The 26,530-nt window shown below is 47.8% G+C and overlaps 2 protein-coding genes and 4 non-coding genes across 6 annotated transcripts; 4 read left to right on the top strand and 2 right to left on the bottom strand.

Annotated features, from left to right (window-relative positions):
* Positions 1-6,563: 6,563 nt before the first annotated feature.
* On the top strand, positions 6,564-6,635 carry TRNAW-CCA. The gene has a single exon. It is a non-coding gene; the product is annotated as a tRNA-Trp (tRNA).
* A 382-nt stretch (positions 6,636-7,017) lies between these two features.
* TRNAS-GCU lies at positions 7,018-7,099 on the top strand. The gene has a single exon. It is a non-coding gene; the product is annotated as a tRNA-Ser (tRNA).
* Positions 7,100-7,300: 201 nt separating this feature from the next.
* Positions 7,301-7,374, top strand: TRNAT-AGU. The gene has a single exon. It is a non-coding gene; the product is annotated as a tRNA-Thr (tRNA).
* A 400-nt stretch (positions 7,375-7,774) lies between these two features.
* On the top strand, positions 7,775-7,848 carry TRNAI-AAU. Its single transcript has one exon. It is a non-coding gene; the product is annotated as a tRNA-Ile (tRNA).
* Positions 7,849-9,163: 1,315 nt separating this feature from the next.
* Positions 9,164-10,234, bottom strand: BORCS6 (BLOC-1 related complex subunit 6). Its single transcript, XM_007952235.1, has one exon. The coding sequence runs from the start codon at positions 10,232-10,234 to the stop codon at positions 9,164-9,166; it is 1,071 nt and encodes a 356-aa protein (XP_007950426.1).
* Positions 10,235-19,033: 8,799 nt separating this feature from the next.
* Positions 19,034-24,114, bottom strand: AURKB (aurora kinase B). The gene is made up of 8 exons (XM_007952234.2): positions 24,067-24,114; positions 22,339-22,441; positions 22,175-22,232; positions 21,727-21,918; positions 21,109-21,247; positions 20,850-20,998; positions 19,560-19,734; positions 19,034-19,207 (listed from the first exon to the last, which is right to left on the bottom strand). Exons 1-8 carry the CDS (start codon positions 24,112-24,114, stop codon positions 19,034-19,036), a joined length of 1,038 nt encoding a protein of 345 aa, XP_007950425.1.
* Positions 24,115-26,530: the final 2,416 nt, after the last annotated feature.

Genomic DNA, 26,530 nt, shown 5'->3' with positions numbered 1-26,530 from the left:
TTTTTTTTTTTTTTTAATGATTTTGAATTTTGTTCCACAGTGATTATATATTTTGAGTTGTGCAACCATCTTCACCCTCCTTTCCTGAGTTGTTCCTCCCTCATTAGCACAAAGTCACTGCCTCGTAAGGTTCCTATCTAATCTTTCATGTTGCTGTAGTCACTTTGATCTCATATAGACAGTTCTTAAAAGAGCATATGCTCAAGTCAGACATTTTTTACTAGTTAAGCTAAACTATTGTTTGATTTTAAGAAGACTTCAGGGGATATTTTTGGTTTAAGTTTTAAAGATTATCCCAGGGCAATAGTTTCAGGGCTTCATCCAGCCCCCTTGGCTCCAGAATGCCTGGTGTGTATGGGATTTTGAAATTCTGTTCTGCATTTCCCCCCTTTTGATCAGAATTCTTCTACAGAATCTTTGATCAAAATGTTCAGTAATGGCTAGGCACCATCCAATTATTCTGGTCTCATGGCAATAGAAGGCAGTTGTTCATGAAGGCAACTAGTCACACATTCCATATCCTCCTCTTATTCCTGACTCTCCTTTCTCTGTTCCTCCAGGTGAATAGAGGCCAATTGTTGTGCCTTGGATGGCTGCTTGCAAGCTTGTGAGACACCAGGAGCCATGCAACGAACTAGGAGGTAGAACAGAAGCACTAAACATGTTGTTATTGTTAGGTGCCCTCAAGTCGTCTCCGACTCATAGTGATCCTGTGTACAGCGAACGAAACACTGCCTGGTCCTGTGCCAGCCCCACGATCCTTGCTATACCCGAGCCCATTGTTGTAGCCACTGTGTCAGTCCATCTTGTTGAAGGCCTTCCCCTTTTTCGCTGACCCTCCACTTTACCAGCATGATATCCTTCTCCAGGCAATGGTCCCTTCTGACAACATGACCAAAGTAGGTGAGATGAAGTCTGGCCATTCTTGCTTTCAAGGAGCATTCCGGCTATACTTCTTCCAGGGAAGAGTTCTTAGTTGTTTTAGCAGTCCATGGTACTTCCACATTCTTTGCCAGCACCACAGCTCAAAAGCATCGACTCTTCTTTGGTCTTCCTTATTCATCATCCAGCTCTTACATGCATACGAGGCGATTGAAAATACCATGGTTTGTACCAGGCGCACCTTAGTCTTCAAGGAGATAGCTTTACTCTTCATCACTTGAAAGAGGTTTTCCTTGTAAGCATATGGATATTATTCTATCACTGACAACATTGCACTTCAGGTTAGATCTTGAAATGTTCTTTTTGATGATAACTGCAACACCATTCAATTTGTCATTCCTGGCATAGTAGATAGACCATATGACTAGAAGACTCAAAATGGTTAATACCTGTCCATTTCAGCTCATCAATGCCTAGAGTATCTTCATGTATTCCATTTCATTTTTGACGACTTACAATTTTCTTAGATTCATACTCTGTACATTCCATATTCTGATTATTAATGGATGTTTGCAGCTGTTTCTTCTCATTTGGAGTTGTGCCACATCAGCCAATGGAGGTCCTGAAAGCTGTACTCCATCCATGTCATTAAAGTCGAAGGTCCTTGGAGGGTTCAGCTCTCCCCCAGTTGTATTCTGAGTGCCTCCTCCACAGCTGAGGGGCCCATCTTCCAGCACTGCCTCAGACAGTGTTCCACTGCCATCCAGGAGGTTTCCACTGGGCAGTATTTTTACAAGTAGACCTCTGGGTCCTTCCCATTCTGGAAGCTCCGCTGAAATCAGTGCACTGTGGGTGACCCTGCTGGTGTTTGAAATACTGGTGACAGAGCTTCCAGCATTGCAGCAACATGCAAGCCACCACAGTGGGACACACTGCACACGAGTAGTGGTCTCACCTCCTAGAACACAGCGAATGAATTAAATAGACGAGGTCCCCTTGAGATCAGGAGAAAAGGCAAAGGCGAGGAGAGTCCATGCCGTACTAAAGTGTGTACAGGGGTTTGGGGAGGGCAGGGGACTAGTCAGCAGCTACTCAGCTTTAATTGTCTGGAGGGAAACCAATGCCAGATTATTTTTTTATTTTTGTTGATGTTTTTGTTTTTTCAAGATAGGCCATAGATCCAGCTGCTTATTCCAATTCTAAATATTGGCCTTAAATTTAAAAAAGAAAAAATGAAAGGGGGAAAAAAACCCACCTTAAGGGCAATAGAATACAGCCCTCTCAGGCCACTAGCTTTCCATCTTGGGACTAGCCCTATCCAACAAAACTTTCTGTGATATGAAGTATTGCATATTGTCTGTTTCCAATATGGTAGCTAGCTACTTCCATCAGCTATTGAACACTTGAAATGTGGCTAATGGGACTGAGGAGCTGAAATTTTAATTTAATTTGAATAGCCTCATGTGGCTAGTAGCTGCCATATTAGACAATGCAGCCCCGGAGAGAGTGAAGTTATTTATTGGTTTCTATCATTTGAAAACTGGTGGAATGAATGAAGGAGATTTAAATATCAGAGTATTGGTGACACTGACCTGATCATACTTTATACCTGCTGCAAAACCTCTGTGCTTAAAGATCAAGTTCATATTCCCTAGCACAGTATTCACTGATCTAACTTCCCTTTCTAGCGAAATTTCCCACCTCACCTTATGTTCTTTTCCTACTCCAGACATATCTCCTTCCCCTATCCCCATGCTTTTGCTAAAGCTGTCCCTCATGAATTACATAAGTACTTGTTGAATACATACTATATTCCAGGAGTCATGTGGTGCTGGGAATGAATATTTCCTATTCTTGAGTCTAGGAGCTCTGGTGACATACTGCCTAAGGCATTTGACTGCTAACCAGAAGGCTGGTGGCTCAAACCAGCCAGCCAAGGAAGACTGGGCAATCTACTTCTGTAGATTAAGGATCAAAGGATTAAACCCAAGGAGGGGTCACTATGAGTGGCATTTGACTGGACAGCAGTGAGGGAGGGGTGAAAAGGAGGGTGGAAGAGAAGGAAGTTTCTGAATTGAAGATAGAGCAGTATGTAAGGGTCATTCAGGCAAACAAGGTTTGGAACACCAACAGCAGTGGCACAGAGACAAAGAGGAGCAATAGTGAGCTTGTTGTTGTTGTGTGCCATTGAGTAGATGCCCACCCTTCCTTAGCCTGCCTTCCTTCTGAGGAGTGGCTGTGAGTTTGAACCACCAACCTTCTTGTTAAGAGTCAAGTGCCTTAGGCACTATGCAACCAGAGCTCCTGAGCTTAGGCAACTGTATATGAGTCAGCATGATTGTCACATGGGCGATGAGCGGGGAGTGACTGAAGAATTAGGCAAGGTTCAGCTATTAATAACAACAAGTGAATGATTACTACCAGCTGGGCTCTGAGCACTTTAGAAAATAAGCTAATAGTGATATCATTACCATTTCACAGATGTGGACACTGAGGTACAGGAGTGTTCAATAAGTAGCCCACATTACACAACTAGTAAGCAGCAAAACTTGTATACGAATTCCAGCAGCCTGGTTCCAGAGCCCACACCCTTCACTACTGTATGATGTCCTTGACCTTGTGGGCCAACCTTCATCCCAAAAGTGATGGAGCACTGATTTTTTTTTTTCCTTGTTATTTGGTGTGGGTGAACTTTTACAAATCAGATTTGTTTCACATTCAACAGTTCTTAACACATTTTGTTTCTTGTGACACCGGTTGCATTCCTTGCACTGTAGTAGCTGTCTTCCCACCTCTCCCTCCGGTTCCCTTTTCCCTGTGTCCTTCTTGCCTGGGCATTCCTACCTCCCTGCCTCTCTCCCTGTGCAAATGCTGCCCTTCTGATCTCCCGTGGTGGATTGTTCTAAGGTGTACCTCTCCTTGGTGTTCACTTCGTAGGCCAGTCTCTTTTTTGCCTGAGAGCTAAGCCACGGGAGTGAGTTCAGTTTGAGGGCTGTAGTCTTGGGGGTTTCACTAGTCCCTATTAGACAAGTAAGCCTGATCTTGTTTATGATTGTGAGTTTTGTTCGACATTTTTCTCCCGCTCTATCCGAGATCTCCAAGTTTGATCCATTTCTGCATGGTTGGCATTGGTAGCCAGGTACCACTTAGCTCTTCTGGTCTCAGGGTCATATGGGCTGAGGGTCTCATGGTCCGTTAGTCCTTTGGACTATAACTGTTTCCATCTGTCTTTGGTTTTCTTTACTCTTCTTTGCTTCAGAGGAGCAAAGATGGCTGCTTGCAAGCTTTTACGACCCCAGTTGCTACTCACTGAAGTAAGACATAGAACAGTATTTTTCTGTACTGTGCTGTGCCAGTTGAGCTTGATGTCCCCCATGACCATGATCCCCAGCCCACAGGCCCAGCAACTCACTCCTTCAAGGTGCTTAGTTGTGGCTAAGAAGGTCTTCTTACTTTGCCCCATGTTAGCTTTAAACTGCATATGGACATTTTTATAGCACACACAAGTACATATGTGGGAATATCATCTGCCAAACCTGTGTGTGGTCATGGGTATGTTCCCATTCGCCTGTCCATACCTAATCTTCTTGCCTGTCCACCTGTGTATCCTCATGTAAATTAGTGTTTGCTATTAATGATAATGCAGACTTGTTTGTGTAATAGTATTTACCTTTATTGTCTGTACCTCTTGTGCACCTCTCTGTGTCTTCCTTTTCCTTCATGGTGCTGTGCTAACCACACACCTTGGTTATATTCCTTTTCCCTTCACCCATATAAACACTGCTTTCTTAACTCTCTGTTTTCCCTCCCTTTCCTCCCTCATCCCTGGTAACCAATAAAGAAAATTTCCTTCCCTGTGTAAACCTTTCCTTGACTTTTTATAATAATGTACTCATACAGTATTTGTCCTTCTGTGATTGACTTATTTCACCCAGCATAATGTCCTCCTGGGGCTCTGTTTTTAAGCTGAGAGTGAGGGAATCGTGTTTGAATTTTACAGGATGATCTTGAGTGTTCTGGAGGCAAGAAGAACAGGGAGGAGTCTTACAATAATCAGTAGAAAGAGGACGGGGGGGGGGGGTGGCAGTGGGAAAGGGGAATGAGGACTGACCGGATAATTACTGAGGAAATCGCCAGGACGTGGTGGCTGGTTGCAAATGAGAATTGAGGGAAAGGGAAGAGTGAAGGTTGGGCCCCAGCCTCAGCTTTGCCACTTACGGGGAGTGGGGAGTGCAGAAGGACTGGGAGGGAAGGATGACAGGGACAAGTGGAGGTGTCTCATAGGCACTGGATGTCTGGGTGTAGAAGCAGAGTGCTTTGGAGAGGGTGTAACTCAGGAACTCGGCACACAGCGATAGCTGAAGCCAGGGAACATAAAGGCATGAGGAGAGAAGAAAGAACTCTGAGAAAACCAAGATTTAAGGTGAGGACAGAAAAAGAAGGATGAGTAGGGGAGGGGCAGATTAGGGGAGGACCAGCAGACAAGTGTCATGACAACCAAGAAGAGGTTTCTTAGAGAAGACATTGCCCTGAGTCAGGCCTGAGAAGCATCTGTGGGATTTGACATTTCTGTAGTCCCTGAAAACTTTCAGCAGGGCCACTGTGGAAAATCTGCAGAAATTTGCCTTGGAAGGCAAGGAGTGAGATACTGTATGGCCTTCTGTAAGGCCATCTAAGCACATCTAAGCCTATTGAATTTCTCTCATCATTCAAGACGCAAATGGAATCTCTTCAGGCTTTAGCTGTTCTGCAGAAGTCCCCGCTGTGTCTAGCTACCCAGTTGCTGTCTTCTGACTCGTGGCGACCCCATGTGTCTCAAGAGTAGAACTGTGTTCCATAGGGTTTTTCAATGGCTGATTTTAAAAAAAGCAGACTTGAACCTTCAACCTTGTGGTTAGAGTCAAGCATGTTAACTGCACCTCCCAGGGACTCCTCTGTCTAGGTAGGGGAGCTTTGAAAAGTACATTCATTTATGGTGATAGAAATTAGAACAGATTGTCTCTGGGAAGAGAGGTGGGGATGGATTGGGGAAGAGGAGAACGTTCTGGGTTAATGGAAATGTCCTGTATCTTGAAGTTATGGGCTGCATGGATGTATGCATTTGTTAAAACACATCAAAAATTGTACACTTAAGATCTGTGCATTTTGCTGTATGAAAATTATGCCAAAGGATGGATGCCAGGGTTCTACCCTGGACCGTTAATCAGAATCTTAAGGCCTGGGGCTTGTGTGTGGCTATTTTTTAAGGCTGCACAGGAGATTGTAATGTACAACCAGGAAGAAGACCCACAATTGGAGGAACTAATCTCTCCTTCAGATGCGTTGGGCTGTGAAATGGCTCCCTCACATTCTTCCTGGTACCTGTTCTTCCATCAGTTTCTGGTCAAGTTCGACCCAGCTGAGCTGTGAGCTCTGGGTCGCGCTGGTGACAAGCTCAGGCCCACGCACTTGGTGGTCTGCAGGACTCCGGGGGTCGAGGACAGAGGGACCGTTGAACCGCGAGTCTCTCCGTACTGTACGCCTCAATTCACCCCCATGGGACCGGGGGGAGAGCGCAGGCACCACTTGGAGTGTTTTGAGAAGCGTAAAGAAGTTCTACGCTCTCGCGCCTCGATCGCGGGGACGTCACCACCTGGCTGACCAGTGATCATGAGGCGACCTGTCCAGCAAAGCGGCCGGATGACCTCGTGGCGCAACGGTAGCGCGTCTGACTCCAGATCAGAAGGTTGCGTGTTCAAATCACGTCGGGGTCAGTTGTTTTCCTAGGCTTCCTCAACCGCATCATTTTTCAAATTTTCGAGCCTGAGGGCCTAGGTCAGGGAGAAAGAAGCACTTGTTAGGGGCCAGGAGGAGAGAACTTCAGGCACAAAATTCCGAGGCCTCACGGTCGCACGAACACAACGATCTCTCAGTAGTTTTTCCGTCAGATCCAGGTACAGTAACTGGCGGATAGCTGGACTCCCGAAGACAAGCACACGTCGAGGGAGGCGAGCCAGGCGTTCGCGCGGGGAGGAGGCTGCTCTGAATTTAAAGGTACTGGGTTTGCTTTCTCCAATTCACGGCGTGGGCGGGTCCTAAGTCAGGAGCAGGAAGAGTTCAGAACCCAGAGAAGAGATTCAAGGTAGTTCTTCTGTAGACGAGGTGGCCGAGTGGTTAAGGCGATGGACTGCTAATCCATTGTGCTCTGCACGCGTGGGTTCGAATCCCATCCTCGTCGGCTTGCAGTTGTTGCTGCTCACACCAGGTTTTTGACTATTTCTGTGTCTCTTCTGCGTCCGTTTCCACCTTTAGCAGTTTTTCGTGCCTTCCATTCATTTCGTCAATAGCACGAACAATAAAAAGAAACATGTTGTAATTCTCACGCAAGCCATGGGGCTAACTTCCGCCAAGTAAACAAGATGCAGAGGTTTCCGCACCTGGCGCCGTGGCTTAGTTGGTTAAAGCGCCTGTCTAGTAAACAGGAGATCCTGGGTTCGACTCCCAGCGGTGCCTGCGCTATGTCGCTTACTTTTCCAAAGACTTCTTCAATCTCAAAGCGTCACATAAATTTTCCCCATGACCGTTGTTCCTTACCCCACGAATTCGCCGGAAGCTCTCAGTCTTTTGCCATTTGAGGTGGATTGCATGCTTAGGAGTGGTCGCTGACGGCGTCTTGCCGGTCATGAACACCCATGCCTGTGCTTCAACCTGCCTCAAAGGCAATAGGCGCATTATCTGTGTTTTTCTGTATCTCCGTGGCTGTTACTTCTCAAAATGCTCAGCAAATCAGTTTCCGCCTTCCACTTTAATGTCTTAAAAACAATCCTATCCTCTCCGAGATTTCTCTGAAGAGGATGACCTGATCAGTTATATGAGTTTTACACAGTTTCCTAAGGACTCTTTTTCAGGACCTGGCCGGTTAGCTCAGTTGGTTAGAGCGTGGTGCTAATAACGCCAAGGTCGCGGGTTCGATCCCCGTACGGGCCAATGGCTTGTGTTTTAGAACATAGTGGTTCTACCTTTCTTAGAAACATTTATAAGTAGTTAACTGCGGAAGGTGTATGTGAATATTTCATACACAAACGGGAACAAACGTGCATTTCAGTTTAAAGTGGGAGTGTCTTGAAGAGGAAGAACACCAAACGTTTAGGAAGTCAGACCTCCTTCAACCTGCTAGGGATTGGGACGAGGATTGTTTTAAATTATAAATGTAGCACAGATGGATCAGCAGAATAGGGAACTGAAGCTGACAAGTGGTCTCAATTTTCCAGGATAAGATGTCCCATCTGCCCAACCCCTGCTTGCCCACTTCAGGATTTAACATGATCCCTTTCCTCCCTCTTCCAGAGTACCTTGTTTCCATTTCTGCTGTTACTGGGTTTCTAGGCCTAAGCTGTGTCTTCCCTTCCCTCTCAGACCCTGCTGCTTAAGATCAGGAGCCGCATCTTCCTCTCCTAGAGTGGAACCCCACCCCACCCGGAGCACCAGCCCTCGCCCCAAGGGAGCTCCAAGCAAAAGATCCACCCTGAGACCCATTCTTTTGGCTTGACAATCCCTGCAACCCACACAAATGCAGCCTCAGTCTTAGCAGCAGCAGCACTTTAATTCCACAAAACTCAGAAAGCCAAAACTGATTAGCACACTCCACAACAGGTGGACTTCAAAACCAGCAACAATTCTAACTGAACCCTGAGCGCAGTGAGACACCTCCCACCTCACTCCCTTCACCCTGTGATGCACTCCTTCTAGCTCCACCTTTGTTCTGGCTGGGGAATGGTATGGTATGGAGATGAGGGCAGAAACAGGAGGTTGTCCCTCTGCAGGTGTGTATCCTTGTTTGCATGGGTTGTGGCCAAGGCCTGCTCAAGCTCCCAAAGCCCCTGGCACCTGAGATATGGCCACTGGAGTCAGGATGGCCACGGTGGGGGGTAGGGTCTCCATTGTTCCCCTCTCTTGATCATATATGGGAGACCTGTCTCCACCTTCAAGCTGAAAACTAAAACCCTGGTTTCCCAAGGATGGTGCTCTAGCTAGGAAAGAGAGTTGTAGCGAATAGGGTAACTACAGATGGCCAAATGAATAGAAGCAGAGCCTCATCCCCTCCCTCCAAGACAGCAGTTAGAACTTCCCCATATACACCTAAGGCCCAGAGATTAGGTGCCAGCCTGCTAAACACATCTGCAAGAGCCTCCAACACATAGGTCTCCCCTCTGCAGACAGTTCCCATCAGGGCTTCTTGGAAAATCTTTAGGGTCCTGCTGGGGCTTGTCCTGGTCAGGCTTGGCCTCTCCTGACCCCCTGATCACTTGCACAGAGCCTCCAACACCTCCAGTGTGCGTCGGATGTCTCGTACTTGGCGAGCCAGTCCCTGAACCGGTTGCAGGGCCCGCTCCAGCTCCTCGCAGCGCGCCAGCAGGGTGTACATGCCCTTGATGCTCATGTCCACGGCTTCGCCTAAGGAGTCCACGGCGTCGCGATACGTCTGAATGCAGCCCACGCTCAGCGCTGTAAGCTCCTGCACTGCGCCACCCAGCCCGCGGAGCAGACGGTCCACTCGGCCGCCCAGCTCCCGACTCAGCCGCTCCAGGTCCCGCAACACGTCGGGGTCGATCGGCGGGATGGCCGGAGAGGGGGCAGGCGTTGGGCAGGAACGCGCAGGGACGGGGAGCGGGGGCTGAGGGGTGCCGCTCAGACGGATTTTGAGTTGTAGGTTGTTGGCCACAAAGTGGGTGAGGTCGCCGTGGCGACTCACTGTGCCCTCCAGCTCCAGGGCGCTGGAGATAGTGGCCCGGCGCCCGCCGCTCGCGCCGGCCTCGGCGCCCGCTGCGGACCCTGCGCCGCCGCACGCTCCGCTCAGCGCATCCAGGCTGCGGCTGTCCTGAAGGCGGCTGGAGAATGAGCGCCCAGTCCTACCGGCCACCGCCGCCTCTTCGTTGTCTTCCTCCTGCGTCTGCTGTTCAACACTCATCCCGCCGCCTCCCGGGCTCCCTAGACAGCACACCCTCTCGGATGCAGGCTCGACCTCCGGTGGCTCAGGGTCTTGGCGCCGGGAAGAGGGGGACGGGTCGTGCTCCGGACCCAGCGCCACCCTGCGGCTCCCGGTCCCAGACGACGTTCCTCGGGGCCCGGATTCGTCCTCCTGAGCCTCCCATTCCAACCGGTGGACTACGCTGCAGCTCGAAGTCTTCAGGGACGCCCTGGGGTGGCGGCTCGCGCCCCCAACGTTCTCGGCCTCTTCCTTCTCAGATACTCTAAGGTCTGAGGATGACTCAAAGGGCGTTCGGCCCGGCTCACTGCCGAAGATATCGGCCTGGTGTTTCCCTAGAGCCGGGGGGTCCGCCCCGGGCCCAGGCCGCCCCTGGGACGACTCCATACTGTAGGTGGGGGCCGGAATCGAGAAATTGGTTCACCTCGATTAGGGAGGGAGGCGTTCGCTGCGCCTTTAAGGGGCGTTGGTGGAAGCGCGCCGATTGGCAGCAGGCTGACAATGGTAAGGACAGGAAGAGAACTTTGATTGGTCGTGGCGACCAGAAAGTCCCGGAAGAAGAGCAGTTATTGAACTGCCAAACACACGTGAGAGCGAAAGGGGTGGAGAGAAGGAGGTGACAGCTACGCTCGTCGCCCCTCCCCTTCGAAAAGTTGAGGGGGCGGATCTTAAAGACGCAGGTCCTGAAATACCGTAGTCGCGAGGGGACTTTTTGCGCCTACAGTTGTCCCGCCCACAATTGCTTAGCAAACACAGTAAGTGGGGACCAGACGTGCGCTTCTTGGAGAAGTTTTTAGGTTAGAAATAGTGTATCTTGCTTGGACCATCTGGTTGAACTGCACCTTGTTAGTCAAGAAGGATGGAACCAGAATTGTCAACAGAGCATGAATGGTTCGTTCCAAGTCCTCGGATGACAGATTGAGCAGAGGAACTGCCCAGGGTGATTCGACATGGTCCACACAAGCCGGCTTACGGGATCTCGCGTGCTTTTTGCCATTTTGTCCTCTGTCTCCTGACCCCTCCACGTTGAGAGTCTTTCTCCCCTGGCAGATAGGCTATAGATTTTGCCACGAGATAAAATATTTAATAAATGAAATAATAACTTTTTATAAGTTTTTTTTTGTTGTTTGCCGTCGAGTCGATTCTGACTCCTGGCGACCCCAAATGTACAGAGTTAGAAGTTGGGCTAAAGGCTGTGACCTTTAGCAAGGCCTTACTTATTTATATTGCAGAACCTCTGGATGCGTTTTACCCCCAAACTATTAGTAAGTAGTCCAGGAAGTAAAGTGTTGTGATAGAAAATAGCTGAGGGAGCACTCGTTTTGATAGGGGGTCAGGAAAGGCGTCTTTGAGAAAACATTTCACTGAAAACAACTGGAAGGAGCCCAGCCATATTCCAGGCCCAGCGAGGAATAATTTGTGCCAAGTCCCAGAGACAAAGGCTTGACATATTTATTCAAGGAACTAGAGAATAGGGGGTGGGGTGCAGGAGACGTTGGGGCTAAAACAAAATGAGCCAGGTGAGAGGATTCACAGCAATGAAGCTGTAAAAGCAGGCAGGGATCACATCCTGCTGGGGAATGGAGATTTTTGTCTCAGTGCAGTGGTACCACAGACACTGGGAGACATGCAAACTGCAATACACAGCCAAAGCCCTGAGACATCAGTATTTAGTAAATACAGATGGTTTGCTAAAGCTCCTTTGGTTGATAAAGGAAGTTGTTGCTCTTATCTGAATAGAAAGGTGATCTGAGTCAGTGTCATGTCGTCATTCAGAAGGGCAACTTCCCAGAATCTCCCAGCAATGCCCACCCCAGGGTCTTAGCCGGCCAAGCGTGATGACAGCAGCTCGCCCTTTGACCACAGCCGAGGAGCCCAGCTCTCTGTATTTTATAGTCACCTACGACCTGATGAAACCCTAGTTATTCTTCTGCTCTAAGCAAAGCCCGTACACATTTGGGCTGTGCAGATATACCTTAAATGTGGGGGGAACCTACCTCAAGGATCGGAAGCTGGGCGAGAGAAAAGGAGTGATGTGATGGAACTCATATGAGTTTGGTGGTTACTGTAGACTGTTGTGGGAAATGTTTGGAGGACAAGAAGGGACAGGAGACCAGTGAGGAGGCTGTTGAATTCTCCAAGTGTGAGGTGATAGTGGCCAGCCTAGCCTGAAGGTAACAGAGTTAGGCTTGTGGACACATTTCAGATGTATATATTTGTGTTTTGTTTTAAATTATACTTTATTGGGTTTAAGAGCTCTGGTGGTGTAGTGCCCAAGGCATGTGACTGCTAACCAGAAGGCTGGCGGTTCAAACCCACCAGCCACTCCTCACAAGGAACATTGGGCAACCTAGTTCTATAGAGATAACACCTCTGAAACCCAAGGAGCAGTCACTATGAGTCGGATCCAACTCGACAGCTGTGAGTTTGGTTTTAGTTTATTGTGTCTAAGGTGAAAGTTCACACAGCAAATTTGGTTCCTGTTTAATAATTTCTACACTTCTAGACATATCTTGTAGGAGCTCTGGTAGCATAGTGCCTAAGGCACTTGACTGCTAACCAGAAGGCTCAAACCCACCAGCCACTCCTCGGAAGGAAGATGGGGCAATCTACTTCCGTAGTGATATTGCAAAGAGGGGTCACTATGAGTTGGGTCTGACTTGAGGGCACATAACAACAAACATCAACAGATGTATCTTGAATGTTGTAGTAGCAAGTGTTTGGCTACCTACCATCTCTTCATGGATGGGAAGCGCCTCACTCCTCACTCTGTTTTGTGAGATGATAGCCTCCCATCTACACCCAGGAATAGGCACAGGACCCAAACCTCAGAATGTTTCATTCATCTGACTGCAGATTGGCTCAGGGATGGGCAAATGACCCAGTGGAGGACTAGTAAAAGCCCTCCCAGTACCTTTTTTTTTTTTTTTACACTGAAGTTATAGATCATGTGACATGACTTCTCCTCCTCTCTCTCTCTCTCTCTCTCTCTCTCTCTTTTAAGGGGAATATTCTTGTGTCTGAAGTCAAAGCCATGCTAGCAGATATATGTAGCATTTAATTATAATCTGTGGGATCTTTGGGACCCTGCCTGTCTTTGTTGAATTATTTATTTATTATTATTATGTTTAACCTATTTATTTATTTATTTTAAATTTTGGCAGCGTTCCCTCCTCTCCCCTCCCACCCCTGGTAAACAACAAAGAAAGTTTCTTTCCATATATAAACCTTTCCTTGACGTTTTACAATAATGAACTAATACTGAATTTTTCCTTCTGTGATTGACTTATTTCACTCAGCATCATGTCTTCCAAGTTCATCCACATTATGTAGTGTTTTGTACATTCTAAGCTATTCTTTAGGGTTGCATAGTATTCCATTGTGTGTGTGTACCATAGTTTGGTTATCCGTTCTTCTGCTGATGGACACCTAGGTTGTTTCCATCTCTTTGTTATTGTGAATAGTGCCGCGATGAACATGGGTGTGCATGTATCTGTTCTTGTCCTGGCTCTCACTTCTTTAGGATATATACCTAGTAATGGGATTGCTGGATCAAATGGTATTTCTAATTCCAACTTTTAAAGTAATATCCATACTGCTTTCCACAGACTTCCCCTTCTCTTGGGATCTCAGTCTGGGTATTATTGCAAATATTAAAATTCATTCAGTTTGAACATAATGTATATTCTCAGCAGTTATTCTATATGCATATAAGTAGACCATTCTGATTGCAGAAAAAAAAAATGGCTCCACAAAGACAGGTGCAATGGGGCTTATAAAGAAAAGAGGAGGGAGAAATGTATAAAAAAAGAGGATCAACCATTAGCAAAATAATTAGTCCAAGGGAGTAGCGGGCCATGGGAACCTCAGCCTACAGGACCCTGAGACCAGAAGAACTAGATGGTGACCAGTTACCACTGTCAACCACTTGGAAAGGGATCAGTATAGGAGATCCTGGGTAGAGTGGGAGAAAAATGCGGAAAAAAATCTCAAAATCATTTAAAAGGACCAGGCTTACTAGTCTGATAGAGACTGGTGAAGTCTCCAAGACTGTGGCCCCCAGTCACCCTTCAGGCCTGGAATTGAACCCACTGCTGTGGCTTCCAGCCAAACAATCGGCCTGTAAGGTGAACAGTTACACCAGGTGGGTACACTCCTTAGGACAATCAACCACGGGAGGTCAGAAGGGCAGCCTTAGCACAGGGGGAAGCTCAGAGGGCAGGAACGCAAAGGGGAGAGGGACACAGGGGAAAGGTAACCACAGGGAGGAAGTGGGAAGAGAGCTGTTACACCATGGGGATTGCCATCAGTGTTCTGAAACAAAATGTCTATGAACGATTGAATGGAAAATGCATTTGCCCTGTAAACTTTCACCCATATCACGATAAAATAATAATACCGTTCTGCTGGAGTAGCAGAAGAAAAAAGTAAAGTCTGAAATATCAACTGTTGGTGAGAATGTAAAAAAAAAAAGATCAACCATTGGTTACCAAAATTCAAACTCACCACTTTCAAGTTGGATCTGACTGGAAAGTAGATTGTCTACCCTTACTCCCGAGGACTGGCTGGTGGGTTTGAACCGCCAGCCTTCTAGTTAGTAGTCAAATGCCTTAGGCACTATGCCACCAGAGCACCCCAACTATTGGTTAGCTAATCTTAACATGATCACTCAAACCTTGCCTTCTCCTTTACTGAGATCAACTGATATCAGGTTACTTCTGGACCTTCTACCCACCTGCAGCCATGAGACTTTTTTTGAGATTTAAATTAGGAGATAGTGGTTTGGTGAGTGTCCTTTTCTAGGAGGATGAAACAATTTATATTGCTACACAACAGTTTCTGGCAGGCTTTCGCAGTTTAGGCCTGGCTTTGTGTGGTTATTTGTTTTTGTCTGCTCCTCATCTGTCAGTTTGTCATACTGTGGTGGCTTGCGTGTTGCTGTGAGGCTGGAGGCTATGTGCCACTGGTATTTCAAATACCAGCAGGGTCACCCGTGATGGACAGGTTTCAGCAGCTTCCAAACTAAGACAGACTGGGAAGACGGAAGGGGCCACCCACTCCTCAGAAAATTGGCCCGTGAAAACCTTATGAATAGCGGTGAGACACTGTATGATACATTACTAGAAAACTTTGTGAATAGCCCTGAAACATCGTCTGATATAGTGCTGGAAATTAGCCCCTTGGGTTGGAAGGCACTCAAAATATGACTGGGGAAGAGCTGCCTCCTCGAAGTGGAGTTGACCTTAATGATGTGAACAGGGTACATCGTTCTGGGTAAAGTAGAGGGTCAGCAAAAAAGTGGAAGACCCTCAACAAGATGGATTGACACAGTGGCTGCAACGACGGGCTCAAGTATAGCCAGGAGCGTAATAGCTGGGCAGTGTTTCATTCTGTTGTATATAAGGTCACTATGAGTCAAAGTTAACCTGTCGGCACCTAACAGCAACAACATTTGGTTTTGAGGCTAAGGAAAACTTTAAAATCAAAGCAAGATGTCTGTTATTAATTTTCTGTTCAACAATATTATTTATTAGCTGGGGCAGCTTGTCCATCTTCTGTGGCCAAGAAGAAAACACTGTCTACAGAAGGAGAGAATGAGGCTGATAAGTCAAGGGAACTACAGATTAAAAATAGAGAGAGAGAGGCATGGGCCTGCCAGCATTTAAATTCCTGTGTGTAAAAAGGACATGGAGGCGGCATCTTCTGACCTCCTCTGAGTTCACAAGAGGAAGACAGAATCACCAGCAGCAGCACGTGGCTTATTCCTATGAAGCCAGACATGTCGCCACCCTCCAGCCTTTTTACCAACTTTGACACCAACCGTCCCTCCCACAGCACTCGCTACTTCTCTGCTGCGTTTGATGATTCATTGCAATGGCCACACAGAACTCACAGACAATACTCATGATTATGGGGTTTATTAGGGAAGTAACAGGCTACAATTCAGGTTCAGGAATGCACTCAGGATATAATTCTTTGATCAGGACAATCTCCCCTATGCTGTGCACTCAGACATGCCTCTCTGGCCCCTGGCCTCTCTGGCCCCTGGCCTCTCTGGCCCCTGGCCTCTCTGGCCCCTGGCCTCTCTGGCCCCTGGCCTCTGCCTCTGTGGGCCAGGTAAGCCTGCCGCTCTGTCTCAGGCCTCTTGGTTCCACTGCCACCATCTCTGCTGGAGCATCTCCCTGTCAGGACTTCTCTCAGCTAAGGAGGTCCAGCATAGAGATCTCTGCTTGGTGGGGACTTTCAAATAAGATGTTTGTGACCTACCAAGGGGAATAGAAGGAGCTCTGGTAGCACAGTGCCTAAGGCACTTGACTGCTAACCAGAAGGCTGGAGGTTCAAACCCACCAGCCACTCCTCGGAAGGAAGGTTGGGCAATCCTACTTCTGTAGTGATACCGCCTCGGAACCAAAGGGGGGGTCGCTATGAGTCAGGGCCGACTTGATGGCATATCACAACAACAACAACAAAGGGGAATAGACAGTTTACTAATAATGCAAATAAGGTCCATGGAACCCTTGCAGGGGTGGGGCTAAGCAGAACCCTTGTAGGGGATTGGTAAGTTTTGCCTAAAAAGAGAGGCAATCCCAAAACAGAGGGATTCTACCATCAAGAAAGATACATTATTAAACTGATATTCGTTTCTGCTGCTACTTAGAAAGTACTTGAACTACGGTGTTGGTGAAGAATATTGAATATATGGAAACCGAGTAAAGTGTTCCCCAAGAATGTGGAACAGTATCTATTCTAAGGGGGAATTGAAACCCAGTAAAGTCAAAGATATTTCCCCCACCCTGGTTAAAACAGATAATTAGAACAGATAGGACCCCAGATGGGAATAGATAAGTAAACTTAATTACCCCCAACTATTTCCCCACTCTGGTTAAGACAGATGAGTAAACACATAGGACCCCAGTTGGAGATAGATGAGTAAACACAATAAACTCAGTTCCTTAAGAACTGAATGGAACAAAAAATATTTTTTCCTGCTATTTCCTTAAACACTGATGATAAATGCATTAATGTGTCTTAGGAAACAACTTGAAAATTGACTCTGGTGGCCCGTGGACATGCACATTGGACAGAGAGGAGCCAAGTTACTGGGAACTAACGCTCTCCCCTCTGCCTAAGCCCCAATCAGCTGATGACAGGAAGCCGGTGTGACTCATCCAGTATGCAAGACTACTGGATTAAAACACTACTCTCCCTTTAAACCAAGGCGGTAGAAATTTCAGCCAATCGTCAACCATGTCATGCCCAAATTCCTGAAATTTTTATGAATATGCATAACCCTCTCTTCTGAAACCTACGAAACTAATTCGATGGAGATTCGGGGAGTCAGATCTGGGTACAGACCCCTGCCTCCTTGCACTGTCACTTTGCAATAAATAATTTTCTCTCCTCTTAATCACTTGGTGTGTAAACTGTTTTGGCCTGACTGTGCCCAGGGCAGGACCTGCGTTTGGTCCTATTACAATACCACTGACTGCTAGAAGAATGAACAAATCTGTCTTGGAAGAAGTACAGCTGGAATGTTCCTTAGAAGTGAGGATTCCAAGACTTGGGTCTCTCATACTTTGGTCATGTCATTAGGAGGGACCAGACCCTAGAGAAGGACATCATGCTTGACAGAGTGTCAGCAGAAAAGACCTTCAAAGGGATGGATTGACCATGGGCTCAGACATAGCCAACTGCCTCATCTTTCTCCCACAGATCAGCTGTTGGGTTCAAACTGAGAACCTTTTGGTTAGCAGCCAAATGCATTAACCACTATACCACCAGAACTCCTTTAGAGTTCTAAAGATAATCAAGAGAGCAAGATGTAAGAGAAGGCAGGCAGAGATGTTCAAGTGAGGTTGGGGCACCTGAGGTTTTTCAGCCCCCCAGGTTCTAGGAGTCCGAGCCAGGGAAATAAAGGTGAGGGTGTCACAGCCCAAAAAGCAGGGTGTTCCCATGGGGCAGCTATGTACCCTTGGCATCTAGGGTGGGAACCCACCACCTCACATTCCCATAGGGCACAGCTTCCTCTATCTATAAACATCTCCATGCACCTGTATAAAGCTTTAGCCTCAAATGATCAGGTATGGCTAGGCAAAAGGGAATATATCCATGGCCATATATAAGGGTGGCAGACAATATTTCTACATAAGTATTTGTATGTGCTATTAGAATGTCCAAATACATAATAACGCTAACAAGGGACAAAGTTATAACTTTTTGGCTGCAGCCAACCATCCTGATGGGGTGAGTAGTTGGATTTTGGGCTCGGGACCATGGTCGTAGGGGACATCAAGCTCAATTGGTGTAACATAGTATACAAAACTGTTGTTCTACATTCTACTTTGGCAAGTGATGACTGGGGTCTTTAAAGCTTGCAAGAGACCATCTAGATGCAACAATGTGGGTCTCCTTGTCCAGAGCAAAGAAGAATGAAGAAAACCAAAGATGCATAGAAACAATTAGTCCAAGGACTGGTGGACCATGTGATCCTCAGCTTATATGACCCTGAGACCAGAAGTAGATGGTGCCCAGCCAGCAACTACTGTCAACCACTCAGAAAGGGATCAGTGCAGGAGATACTGGAGAGTGAGAGAACAATGTGGAACAAAACTCAAAATCATAAAAAAAAAAAAAAAAGACCAGGTTTACTGGTCTCATAGAGCCTGGTGAGACCCCTGAGACTATGGCCCTTAGTTACCCTTCAGATCTGGAACTGAACTCACTCCTGGAACTAAACTCACTTCCAACCAAACAATAGACAGGCATATGGGGTGAACATTTACATCAGGTAGATACACTCCTTAGAGCAATCAATTGTGGGAAAACAGATGGGCAGTGTTTGCACAGGGAGACAGCTGGGGTGGGGTCTGTGGCACAAGAATGCACAGGAAAGGACACAGAGAAAAGCTAACTACAGGGAGGAAGTGAGAAGAGAGCTGTTAGTTACATTGTGGGGACTGCAGTCAATATCATGAGACAAAATGTGTGTGAACTGCTGTATGGAAAATGAATTTTCTCTGTAAACTTTCACCCGAATCATTAAAAAAAAAAAAAAAAAAAAGCTTTAGCCTTTATTAAATAAAAAGGAGGTGTAAGACAGGTAAGGGAACAGGCCAGGGACACCCCCTTATCCCTACACATAAACAGACATACAAACACAGACACATCAAGTAAATAACGGACAGCTCAATGGGCAGACTGAAGGGCAGAGGGAGGTAACACCCTCCGAGAGTGGGCTCGGACCCAAGGGTGGGCTGAGACCTGGGCCAGGGGCAGCCGTTCTGAGGGGTTATGCTTGAGCAGCTTGGAGATGAGGTCCTGGGCTCCTGTGGGCACGGAAGAGGGGAACTTCAGGTCCACCTGCAGAAGTAGAGCATGGAAAAGGGAGGACCCATTAGTTTCATCCTGGCTACAATTTCTTTCATGTTGTTGTTGTTATATGCCGTGGAGTCGGACCCGACTCACAGTGACCCCTCCTAGGGTTTCCGAGGCGGTATCACTGTGGAAGTAGACTGCCCAACCTTTCTTCCAAGGAGTGGCTGGTGGGTTTGAACCTCCAGCCTTCTGGTTAGCAGCCAAGTGCCTTAGGCACTACACTACTAGAGCTTCAGAGGGCTGCATAGGACGCTATCAGGTGTCACTCTGCTTACTCCTGGACCTGGCCCCGACAACCCACATACAGTTCAGCCAGGCAACAGGCCAGCCTGCCCACCTTGACAATGCGCCGATATGTCTCGTTGTGTGAAGAACTCTCAAAGGGTGGATTTCCCACCAGCAGCTCATAGCAAAGTACTCCAATGCACCAAAGATCCACCTTCTCATTGTGGGTGCGCCCCTCAATCATCTCTGGGGGCAGGTAGTCCAGGGTGCCACACATCGTCTTCCTCCTGGGTACCAGGGTAGGGGGAGAGTGGGCAGGGTCTCAGGGACAGGCAGCCTCTCCTTTCCCCACTGGCTGATGGCATGGAGCCAAGAGACTCCATTGTGCAGGGGAGCAGTGCAACCAGCCTCTGATGGGCCACTGGGGTGTGGATAGGCTTAGCCCTGTGGGACTGGGGTGGGATGAAGCTATGAACCAGAGCCTCAGACTAGGCATACATAGGCCCTGCATTTCAACCCTGAGATATGTGTCTTAATAAAATAATCAGATATGAGAGCACTGTTCATCTTAGAATAAAGAGAATAATTGGGGATATACCAAATGTTTAAGCACGATTGCCTTTAAACAATAGACAGGCATCTGGGGTGAACATTTACATCAGGTAGATACACTCCTTGGAGAGATTAATCACCGGAGAACAGAGGACAGTGTTTGCACAGGGAGACAGCTGGGGGGCGGGAGGGCATGGGAGGGAAGGACGCAGGGAAGAGGTAACTACGGAGGAAGTGGGAAGAGAGCTGTTACATTGTGAGGAACTGCAGTCAATGTCATGAGACAAAATGTGTATGAATTGCTGTATGGAAAATGAATTTGCTCTGTAAACTTTCACCCAGACCACAATAAAAATCAGGAAAAAAAAAAAGAATGTTCGGCTAAAATAAATCAGGTCATATCCCAACTACATAGTACTATGAACCCATTAAACATGACATGGGAGTGTTCTTCATAATATGGGAAGACGACCTCAATCTACTGAGTGCAAAATCTGGACAACAGAACTGTGGGGACCCTATCCTTGTTCAAGCACTTCTGTGTCTGTTCCTGCATGGGGAGTCCCTGGGTACAAATGGCTAAAGGGCTCAGCTGCTGACCAAAAGGTTAGAGGTTCGAGTCCCCCCAGGGCACCTCAGAATAAAAGCCTGGTGATCTACTTTGGAAAACTCAGCCATTGAAAACTCCATGGCACACAGCTCTATTCTGACACACGGGTCGCCATCAGTCGGAATTGACTGGACTGCAGCTGGTCTATCTGCATGAGAACAAAACCAAATTTCTCTGCCTAACCAGATTTGGTTTCTTTCCACCTTCCCAGGCTCCCACCCAGTGCCCACCATTGTGTACCTCAGAGACGGGGCATGCACAGACCAGCCAAAGTCGGCTATCTTCAGCTCTCCCCGGAGCCCCAAGAGCAGGTTCTCCGGCTTTATGTCTCTGTGGATCACTTTCTTCCCGTGGCAGTACATCAAAGCATCTGCCAACTCCTCCATGATCTGGAAGGGCCGAGGACAGACAGTCAGACAAGGACGGACCTCCCAGCCACAGGCAATGCACCCCCAGGCTCCAGCCCCTGCCAGCGGCCCCGGTGCCCACCCGCCCCGACCGTGGCTGTTCGCTGCTCATCAAAAGTGCGGCTCTTCTGCAGTTCCTTGTAGAGCTCCCCCCGGGGGGCATACTCCAGAATCAAGTAGACCCTCCGTCGGTCATAGAAATAGTTGTAGAGACGCAGGATGTTGGGGTGCCTGGGGGAAGCACAGAGAAGCAAGCCTCAGGCCACATCCTGGTAGAGGAGCAGGGGGAAATAACTGGTCCTATATGGGTGGCATAGTGCCTATGGTATTTGACTGCTAACCAGAAGGCTGGCAGTTCAAACCCACCAGCCACTCCTTGGAAGGAAGGCTGGGCAATCTACTTCCATAGAGATACCGCCTCGGAAACCCAAGGAGGGGTCGCTATGAGTCGGATTCCACTCAAGGACAGTGAGTTTGGTTTTTTTCTTATATGGGGCAAACAGGGCCAGGCCACCACCCCCAGGGCTGGAAGTGGTGAAGGGCAACACAAACGGGGATAGGGGCAGCATTCTGAACTCAAGACTCCGGCCCAGGTGGGAGCTAACCGGACACAGCTGCCAAGAAACAGTCTGGATATGGTGGGAGAGCAAAGGAGCTTGGGGCTGGGGGTGAGGTGCGGAGGGGCCGGGCTCAGAGGGTGTGGGTCGTACTGTAGGTGGGCCTGGATCTCAATCTCCCTGCGCAGCTGGTGCTCCACACCCTCCTTCTCTATCTGAGACTTGAAGAGGACCTTGAGCGCCACGATGAAATGGTTTTTCTTCTCCCGAGCCAAATACACATTTCCAAACTTGCCTTTGCCCAGAGGACGTCCAATCTCAAAGTCATCAATTGTGAAGGGCTTCCTGATTGGAAAGTAGGGGAAGAGCACTCAGCGCTGGGAGGTGACATGTGTTTGTCAGTCATTTCCAGTGTTTGCTTTCTCCCCGCTCCCTGAGTCCTTCCTGCTCTCAACCCTATTTCTCTTTGAAGGGAGCTGAGAAGGGATCAGGCTTTCCTGCCCCGTGCCGACTCCATCTGCCTCTGGGTTTTACCTCCCCCATTTTCTGCCTGCTTAATGTTGCACCTCCCCTCTTCCATCCCAAGGCTTGGGGGACTTACATTAAGAAGCTGGGTGTCCCACTGCTATTCTCTACTGTCTTTTTCTGGCCAGGAACAGCTAAGGAGAGAACAGGTAAGCTGAGGCCCTCATTTGACCTCATCCCTACATTCTCCCCATAGGCACCAGTCCCTTTGGGTGAATCCTCTCTCCCCATCCCAGTTACCTGTGAGCTGGGCATTGGAGCGGCTCATGAGGACAAGCGCAGATGAGTTGGCAGCCTCCTTCTGGAAGACTCTCTGGGACAGGATGTTTAGGCCAGATTGAGCCTGAGAAGGAGCAGGGGGTAGCTCTGAGGCGCCTTTGTCCTAGTGACCAGGCTGGAATGTGCTGCACGCAGCCTTCCAGCTACTTGCCATGGAGCCACACACCCACCCATCCCCAGTTCAAAGAGGAACATTGATACCACAGTTCTGCTACCCAGCCCCAGACTCTGTTCAGAGCACCGTATTAAAATGAGCTATTAATAAACAACCTAAGTTGCCCTTAGGTAAGGGGCAAAGGACTTACCCCAACATCTAACATTTCACCTCTCTGGCCCTGGCCCACAGCACATTCTCAGGCACAAAGCTCTCCAGCTTCTATAGTCCTGTCCATAACACCCCATGAGGTCACCCAGGCCCTCTTCCCGGGGAGCAGTGGCCACTGAACACCCACCATCCAAGGAGTTTTACACAGATGTATTCTCACAGCCCCCTAAAAGCCCGGTCTCCAAGGTTTGGAGAAGGTCCTTAAAGCCATGAATATTGCAGTAAATACCACTGTTTACCTCTTTGCACCAAGAGGCTTTTCCAGACACCGAGGGCTACTCTGGTGGCCTGGGGACCATTTCTCATTTTCAGCCTCTCAGGTTAATATACACAGCTTTCTTTTGGGAGTGACCAATGTAGAGGCTCATTCAGTCTCGACAACCTCACTAAGCACTCTAGGCGGGAGAGAGCTGATGGACACAGGGCGGATGGGCCCTCCGGGCTGCCTAAAACCAAAAATAACCCAAACTCACTGCCGTGGAGTCCATCCTAACTCATAGCCACCCCTCCTCGGGTTTCCAAGGTGGTATCTCTATGGAAGAGATTGCCCAGTTTGCCCTCCGAGGAGTGGCTGCTGGGTTTGAACCACCAGTCTTCTGGTCAGCAGTCAGACGCCTTAGTCAGTGCACCACCAGAGCTCCTAAGCCCCAGCAGAAAGGGAGCTAAGCCAGTGAAGAGTTTCTTCAGCCAAGAGAGGAAAACCCCAGTGCCCTTAAAAACCTGTCCCAAGAAAGCAACAAATAAACAAGTCCAAAAATAGACCCACGTATTATGTGGGAAAAATATATAATAAAGATGACATTTCATATCAGAGTGGACTCTGCAAAGAAAGGTGTTGGGACAAATGGCCAACTGTCTATACAATAATGTTTAGATCTTTACCGCAACTAGTTATTAAAATAAATGCCGAGTCATTTAGACTTGTCTTTCTTGACCTTTTAAACAGTCACTGTACCGAAATTTTTTTAGAGCTTATTTCTATTTCCTGTCCAGACTATTTCTTTCAGGACAAGGGTGGGGAATCGTGGCTTGAAGGCCAGGCTTTGACTCTGGCCAGATGCTCAGTCCCAGACATCACTTGCATGTGTTAACTAGGCTCAGTCAGCCCAGCAGAGGGGCCAGTGGTTGGTCAAATTCAAGTTCACAGCATTTGACAGGCCTTCCCTAGGACACGGCTGCAAAAGACTAGACCTAATTCTGCTAGCAAGCTCTTAGGGCTCATATATTAGCGCAAAATAGATAAGAAAGTGCTAAGAGGATAGACCTTTTCAGGACCCCAAAGCTGGGACTGGGAGCCTTAGGCAAACTCCAAGCAGGAACTCCGCCACGCGGGTAGAAGGAGAAGGGAGAGGAAAGGGCCTTACCGTCTGCCGGACGTAGGGCCAGGGGTAGGCGTTCTCCTTCTGGGCCATCCTTAGAGGGAAAGGGGGCGTGGAGCTGGGAGGGAGGAGGGAAACAGAGAAGTGAGAAGAAAATAGAAGGAGCGAGAGAGGGAGGGGTCGGGCCTATCTAGCCGGAAGCGCCTGCCTGGGGCTGGGGGAAAGGAGCGGCTATTTCCTTGCTACAGTACACTGACCAGAGTAGGGGGCATCCAGGCGCTCGCCTTGTCGTCCCGCCCATCTACTGGTCCCACTCCCCTCCAGGACCCTCTCCCACCTTTGTGCGCCCGGTAGCCCGGCGGAAGACACGCAGAACTGCCCAACGGATCCCTGACCTGCTTGCTCACCGGTCTTCTCCCAGCACAAGGCCCAGGGACCGGGGCCAGCTCACCTGGAGCCCGCAGTACAGCTGCACTCCAGGCCTCCCGCAAACGATTGAACCTGCCCCGCTGAGTCCCAGTCGAGGCGCTTTCAAATCTCCCGCCCTGGCCCTATTGGCTGAGCGTACGGCTTATGCCAAAGCCTCATTGGCTGGATATTCCATGACGTAGTCCGCGAAAGCTCAGTGGAAAGGGCTGAATACCTGTTTCCGCACTCTCGGGTTCTGGTTTAGGGAAGGTTTCTTTCTCCCAGTTAAGTATTCCCTTATTTCTTATTTTATTATTATTTTTTTTTTTGTCAATTTAAATCTTTAATATCTCTGAAATTTATCTGTGTGTATTAGTTCTAACAGGTGGATAGCCAATTATACCAAGAGAATGTGTCACATTGCCATTCCCAACGCAATTTAAATGCCATCCTTGATATCTAAAGTTGTATATACTTGAGCATACTTCTGGGCCTTCTATTCTGCCCCATTATTTGTTCATTTGCATGTGTCTGTTTCCTTGTGTCATTACTACTTTGTTCTTAAAAGTTTTCAGCTCATGCTGTATGAAAAGTGAATTTACTCTGTAAATCTTCTCCCAAATCCTTAAAAAAAAAAAAAAAAAAAAAAGTCTTCAGTTCACAAAGGGATCAGCGCAGGAGATCCTGGATAGAGTGGGAGAACCATGTGGGACAAAACTCAAAATCACACACGCAAAGAAAGACCAGGTTTACTGGTCTGATCGAGCCTGATGAGATCCCCTAGACTATGGCCTCTAGTTACCCTTCAGGTCCGGAAGTGAACTCACTCCTGTGGCTTCCAGACAAACAATAGGCATATAGGGTGAACATTTACATCCGGTAGATATACTCCTTAGAGGGATCAATCATTGGAGAACAGAAGGGCAGTGTTTGCACAGGGAGACAAGGGTGGGGGCAGGAATACATAGGAAAGGACACAGAGAAGAGGCAACTACAGGGAGGAAGTGGGAAGAGAGCTGTTGTGTATGTTGTGGGGAATTGCAGTCCATGTTATGAAACAAAATGTGTATGAACTGCTGTATGGAAAATGAATTTGTTCTGTACACTTTCACCCAAATCACAATAAAAATTTTAAAAAGTAAAAAGAAAGTCTTCACATCTCCAGCACGAGGTACATGGACACTTCTCTGCAAGTCCTCCGATGGCTCCGATGGCTGTCAGGTTGTTTGGACCCACACATTTCTAATTTTTCATTTATTTCATCATTTTGTTGTTGTATTGTCTTTCAAAATTGTTGTAGGGTTTTCTCTGTGTTTTCCTCAATTTTGTCAGTGTTTTCCTTGATCTGTCTCTCAATTTGTAGAAGATACCTAAATATCATTCTTTTGAATTCCTTATCAGGGAGTTCCAATGCTGCGTCTTCCTCAGGGATGTGTTTTGGGTCTGTATCCTGGTTCCTTGTTTCTCCTGCTTTATCTTGCTTCTTTGTGGGAACTGTCATGCTCTGTTGTCTCCAAGGCATTGTGACATTTTTGTGTTTATATTTAAGTGATGATTGTATGTTGGAGTGACTTGCCTACGATTTTCGTTTTCTTTGTTTTGTTTGTATGTTATCTACGCAAGCAGGGTACTGTGCTGTGCTGCTTTATTCACTAGTTGACAGCACTTATACACTCACCACCTGTCTCCTTTCCAGTTGTCAGCCTCTCCTATGTCCCTGCCGTCCTTGGCAAACAGAACCTATTCTTAGGTCCCTGGAATCCAAATGGGAATGCTATCACTTTAAAATCCAAAATGGTTGCCACTGGTAAAGATTTAAAATGGCCGAACTCTCGGTCACTTTAAATATCCAAAATGGCTGCCACGTGAAAACAATCAAAATGGCTGCACCCTCCAGACAGAGGAAAGCCAAAAGCTCAATTTGCCTCCCTCCTTGCTGTTTCCCTTCCTAGTCATAGGCCACCAGCACAGTCATCCCTGCAGCTCTTGGTGACCAGGGTTGATCTTTAGGTCAATTCTCAGGTCCCAACACCACTTGGATATATTCAGGCTGTTGGTCCTGTCAGAGTAGCTGACAGTCTGCAGCTCCAACTGTGTCTAT

This window comes from Orycteropus afer, unplaced genomic scaffold, assembly GCF_000298275.1.
Source record: "Orycteropus afer afer isolate SDZICR_OR568_19922 unplaced genomic scaffold, OryAfe1.0 scaffold00330, whole genome shotgun sequence".
NCBI lineage: Eukaryota > Metazoa > Chordata > Mammalia > Tubulidentata > Orycteropodidae > Orycteropus > Orycteropus afer.
Note: the sequence above shows the minus strand (reverse complement) of the source record. Positions and strands in the feature narration are given on the sequence as shown.